This window comes from Parasteatoda tepidariorum, chromosome 4 (assembly GCF_982258835.1).
Source record: "Parasteatoda tepidariorum strain Cologne lab strain chromosome 4, Ptep-v5.0, whole genome shotgun sequence".
NCBI lineage: Eukaryota > Metazoa > Arthropoda > Arachnida > Araneae > Theridiidae > Parasteatoda > Parasteatoda tepidariorum.
In genome coordinates this window covers 29,390,030-29,396,029 of record NC_141758.1, presented here as the reverse complement: position 1 = coordinate 29,396,029, position 6,000 = coordinate 29,390,030, and the positions used below count along the sequence as shown (strand labels likewise).

Sequence of the window (6,000 nt, the reverse complement as noted above, 5' to 3'; positions counted from 1 at the left end):
CCCCTTATAAATTGAAATCCCTAAACCGAGAATCATACATTAAAAGAATGTTACTCGAAAATATTTATCCGCTGTAAGGAGCAAATTTGCATATCTGTACCTGCGAAGTGCTTTACATTTTAATGCCCCAAAAAAGAAAGAAAAAGTGGAAGTTAAACCATTTTATATCTAGTTTGTACTCGAATGAAATAACGAACTTTAACTGCCAAGACTTATTAAAAAATATAAAGCACATATAAAATTGTTTTGTCAGAGGATAATAGCTGCTATTATGTGTTAGCAATCACTTACATTTATTCACAACGAAACTAACTCAAGTAACCATCTCCTTTTTCTCAACAACTCATTTGTCAGGCTACTCATTTTCCAGGCAAGTACATTTGCCCGAAAATGTAATTTCCCGACACTTACAATTACTCGAATAAGCGTACTTTTTGAATAAGGCTGTGCTACTAATCCCAAGAAAGTGAATACGATATTTAACGATTGTTTGTGTTATGTACTAACTATTTATATTGTAAACCATTCACTCTGCTTTGCAAAGAGCTTGGGAACAGGATTGTGCCTTACCCCCGAATTCACCGTTAACTCTGACCCAGCTCGAAACTCCCAGTTCCGAAACCCCAAGTTTGGAAACTTGGACCGAGAGTTCAAAAGCGATTTCACCATTATTTTTTGACCGTCGGTTACTTAACTGCAGGTTACTTGTCCGGCAGTTTCAGGCTCTTTCCTATTGGATAAGAGAAAACACGTGATAACCGCGTTGTTTGCATGAAACACGTGATAACGGCGTTGCTTGCTTGATTCCCCTGATATTTGTTTTTTCTCGACAAGTTTCTCGACATCATTTCATTATGTCTCAAAAGCTTTATTTTACAGAAACGGAAAAAGAATTATTAATGCAGCTGGTAGAACCTAAGCTGGGAATCATTGAAAATAAAGAGACCAACAAAGTGGTCTCAGCTAAGAAAGCCGAAGCTTTCGTTGAAATTGCAGGGCAATTTAATAAAACTGCGGGAGTGAATCCCAGAACTGCTGTACAATTGCGTCAATGCTACCAAAACATAAAAAAAAGCTGAATAAAAAATCCGCCAAAGCTCGGCAGCATTTCAGGTTAACTGGGGGAGGGGAGAATTCATGCCCTCAGTTAACTGAAACAGACGAAAGATATCTCTCATTGCCTCTACTTACGCAGCCGTTGAAATCCAGATACGACTGTGATTTTATGGATTTAGAAAGTAAGTATTATTTTATAATTTTGAATTATAACATTTGTGTTCAAAATTAATGTTCTGAAATCATACTGAAGCTCTGGGAATAATTTGTAAAGTAATTTTCAAAAATTGCAAGTTTAGTTATTAATTTAAAATATAAAAAGGAAGTAACTCTAACTTATAAATTAAAATGCAAAGTCAGTAAATTTTGATTATGAAACATGGCTGGTATGTTTTTGTCTTTTTTTTTTTACCTGATTGTAAAATATCAATGTAGTTTTTCATTTTATTGAAATATATAGAATGAGTTAAGAGTGCCATTTGATTTTTAAAAACTTTAGCTATTGAAGGTTTTAGTCAATTTAATTTATTTCCTTGGGAAACATATGAGCACGTTTAATTCTATATATCTGATTGTTAATAGTGTTTGTTTTATCTTTTGTACTAATATTAAAAGATATATATATAATCATGCGAAAGTGATATTTTTCTATATAATTTTAATATTTTTCTGTAAGTGTAAGGTGTTAATAGAATTTTATGCTCAAGAAATCATCGAGGTGTTATGAATATATGTTTATATGACAGTATTTGGTGTTTCAATTTAGTGGCTTCATGCTAATTTCACTCGTTGTCAAAAGATATTATTTGAATTTATTATGACAATGAACTACTATGCTACGTTGAATTTTTTGTTCAGATCCATATGGTAGAATTGTGGTGACATGTTCGCACGATATTACAGAATTCCTGCAGACAGATTTTTTAATTGGAAAGCAAAAAAAGTTTAAATTTTTATCTACAAAATTATTCGACATATATTTTTTTTACGTTCTGCAGAATCATGTTTGAAAAATCCCTTTTTCACATATCAGTGTTTGAAAAAAAAAGGCTCCCGATTAAAGTAATTTCCATATAGCAAAAATTTTAAAAAGGTTAAATATATAAGTACGTTTAGTAAAGGAGAATATCGTCAATGTTAGGATATGTAATTTAGGTTTTAAAAACATTATATTTATTATTTAAGAATATATATACTGTTCTGTCCCATACACTAAATTGTAATTGTAAGCAAAAATCACTTCTGTTACATTAAATAAGTAATATATATGTATTTGCTACTACTAAAAATATCTCTTATCTCTCAGAAAGGTATTAATATAAGAGATAATTGTTGTAGAACGCTTGAAAAATTCTCCCACAGATATTTCTATGTTGTGATTTGTTAAATCAACTACAAGCATCAAGGCACATTATTTTTACATTATTGAAACTTCTAAAAATTTGCAAACAAATGCCTTGATAAATTGTTAATCACACAATGTCATAACTGAGAACTTTGAGAATAAAATATAGCATAGAACAATTGAAATTTTCATTAGAATTTAAACAATGTTTAGATTAGTTGAATAATGTTAATAATTGATTAACTATATCAGGCAGGTTGAAAACAAGATAAATATATTTTAAGCTGAATGGATGCCATAAAACAAAAGTGTAAACATCTGTGGGGAATTACATTCAAAATTTGCTTTCATTTCCTCTACCTATCTATTTTTAAAGAATGTAATTCATATTACATTTCGTATTGTGTACCTATGAAATAAGGAAGTTTGAATTAACTTATATATGTACATATCATAGGTAGCAATATTTTTAGTCTAGAATCTTTCTGATTTTGTTATTTGATGAATTTTTTGAATGTTAAACTCTTAGAATATTACTAATCAGTTTGTTTTTTTTTTTTTTTTTCATTTTTAGATGAACCTGAACCTGAAAGTATCCTTCCTTGTGAGACTTTAGATGAAACAGAAGTAAGAAGTATTTATTTTGTTAGCAAATAATAATGGATTAAATAACAGCCTCATAATTATTATGTTGCACATGTATAAATCTAATGGCGTAGCTAAGGTTTTCAGCATCTAAAGACAATTTCATCAGCTATTCAGTTTTTGTACTACCTTGAAATTTTTTTTTGTAATTACTATATTTAATTTACCATCAGTCTGCTATGACAAATTATCTCGTGCAAATGAAAAAATTTAAACAGCAGTCTTTGTATATGTTTAAATAAACTGATAAATTATCTGCATTGTTTTAACTTTCGAACGCCATTTTTTCCCCATATAAATTCATTAACCAGTGTATATACAATTACACACACACAAAAAAAAAATCTTCTGCCCCAAAATTGGCAAAACTACAAACAAAATTTGGCAAACTTTTACTCTCAGAAGATTGTTATAAATAAAAATGTGATAAAACAAAGCATATTGATGAATTATGCTAGACCTATAATATTGAATATTTGCAATATATACACACCCGAGTTAACTCAGGACTCGGGATAATCCGGGAAGCGGTTAAAAAACAGTTATTAGTCTCTGCATTTTTATACATGCTAAAAGAAATAAACTATGTGTTCACAAATATCTTAACAAACCATCAGGAAATGAACTTTGTAACTGCATTCAATTTTAATGTAATGTAGCACTATGTCAAATTTACTTTGAATATTACAGGATCAAGAACAGTTAATCTCGACACCATGTCCTTCTCAGGTAGCAGAAACCGAGGAAACCCCAGCGGCTGCCACCTTCAAACCGAGGTTCTCAATGTTCCGGAAACAGGCCAAAAAATCTGCCCCCTCTGCCGCCCAAAAAGCTGCTTGTTCGATTGAGGAGAAGAACAAACTCGAAATGGAGATCATGAGGAAGAAAGAGGAGCGGGACATTGAGAAAGAGGAGCGGGACATTGAAGAGCATCGTCTAAAGATGCGGCTGCTGGCAGCACAATTAGAGTTTCAGAAGCACTTAAACCGTGTTGTGGTTGATGATCCAAAATGCCTAAATATTTTACTTAATAAATAATTGCATTACTATTTTAGTGTGTTGTGTATCAATGTTATTCAACCTATGTTTTATAATTGTTAAATAATGCAATTTTCCACATAATTTTGTCAGTGTGAACATTATAATTAATAGTTCATTTAAATTAGAGCATTGCCTTATTGAGGACAGGGTCCGTGATTTTTTTTAAAAAATCGGATTATTTTGATTTAAATCGGATTTTTTTTTTATTTTTATTCAAATATACTATAAGAGCTTAAATTTATGATTAAAAAAACTTTATAAATGTTTAATCAAAATTAAATTAATATTAAAACTATATTATAACAATATTTTAGAAGCTCTAATTTACTAAAATAATTGTTCATTATAATCCATAGCGACCATTTTGGTACTAAGGCATGATTGAAAGTAAAAGACAAGATAAAATAGATAATTTAAATACTACTTTAACTAGTAACACAAAGTTTCAATTAGCACACCATAATTTTAATTTAAAATTGTGATCTCTTTTTTTTTTTCTTCTCATGATTTATAAAATGGCAAAATAAATGCAGCAGATTGTGTTTATAAATGTTGTCATTCAACAAAAAATAAATATTCAATCTATGTATTTTTATGTTAAAATATTAATTGTATATCAAAATACATAAGTTAATCTAAAAACCATTTTTAAAAAAATCTATGTACTCATTGGAATTTTTTTTCACAAAAGAAAATCTGATAATTTAAAAGATACTGTAAACATATTCTGAGAAAAACCACCAAGAAAGAAAGTAATTTCTTTAACTAATGCAGCAATTTAATTAAAATAAAATTAAAAACTAAGAAAAGAAAATAATAAAAGTATCAATAATTTGAAGCACTCTTGTTTAACTTTTAAAATCAATATAATATATATATAAAAATCAGTTGATTTAAATCAATGATTTTTTTAAAAAAATCATTTGATTTAAATCAATGAATCCTGATTGAGGACAGGTTTAATAGACTAATTTATTTCCCAAAGTTAATGGAGATGAAACCTGATAATTAAAAGAGAGATGAAACATGAGAACTAAAACTTCTCAACTGTGTGTTTCGCCTTTGACATTAATAGCAATAACTCTCAAAAACTCTATATAGTTATTGCCCTAAAAAGTAAATATTTAAAAGCACGATTTAAATTTTCCATATTGTTCGAAATACATTGTGCTATTTAAGAGCAGTGTTGAACAGAAAATAAAATGTTTTTACTTCTCAAAAGAAAAATCCTTCTGTATTAACTCCGTAATGTTCTGCGACAGCGTCATTCCGATTCAGCCATCGGGCTACTGGTCTTGAGATAATTGATACAATTGCAGATAAAAAAAATTTAATACAGAATTTTTACAGTTTTGGAAAATATTTTTTTCACATACAAAGATATTGTATCAGCAAATGAAACATTAAATAGAAAAATGCAATGTGTTTCCTAAGTAAAAATTTTGTTTTTATAATTTCAGCATTAGTTATTAATAACAAATATGAACCAGTATTTTTAAAGAAGAGAATTTGACATACTATAAAAAATTATTTAATGTATTCAAGTTTAAAAATTACAAATTTTAGTGAAAATAATTGGAAATAAGAACATTTCGTTTGGCAAATCCCGCAGGAGAACGTCCAGTAATAACTTCTTGATTATCTGGAATTTGCAGTTGCTTAAGCAAATTTTCCATCTCGAGGTCTACAGGTGACTCTTCATCACCTATAGCAAAATAAATTAAAAAGGTTAAGTATCTAAAATTTTTCTTTATTATCTTGACATTTGCTTTTTGATTCACATTTTCATGGTAAATCTATTGTGACAACTATGAGCAAACATTTACAATTAGAAATTGGGGACCATTTTATTTTACATTATAACAGTCATTGAAGAGCCGGCCAATTCTTTTGTTTACAATATTCAACTCTGC

General features: G+C 29.0%; 1 protein-coding gene across 1 annotated transcript; it reads left to right on the top strand.

Moving 5' to 3' along the window:
* The first annotated feature begins 710 nt into the window (after positions 1-710).
* LOC147810842 (uncharacterized) lies at positions 711-4,085 on the top strand. Its single transcript, XM_087160869.1, has 3 exons — positions 711-1,238; positions 2,976-3,028; positions 3,737-4,085. The coding sequence occupies exons 1-3, from the start codon at positions 1,052-1,054 to the stop codon at positions 4,082-4,084; spliced, it is 588 nt and encodes a 195-aa protein (XP_087016995.1). The 5' UTR covers positions 711-1,051; the 3' UTR covers position 4,085.
* Positions 4,086-6,000: the final 1,915 nt, after the last annotated feature.

Coding starts and splice junctions, on each gene's coding strand:
- LOC147810842 (XM_087160869.1), top strand. CDS start 1,052: ATGCTACCAAAACATAAAAAAAAGCTGAATAAAAAATCCGCCAAAGCT. Junction 1,239..2,975: donor TGATTTTATGGATTTAGAAA/GTAAGTATTATT, acceptor TTTCATTTTTAG/ATGAACCTGAACCTGAAAGT. Junction 3,029..3,736: donor AGACTTTAGATGAAACAGAA/GTAAGAAGTATT, acceptor TGAATATTACAG/GATCAAGAACAGTTAATCTC.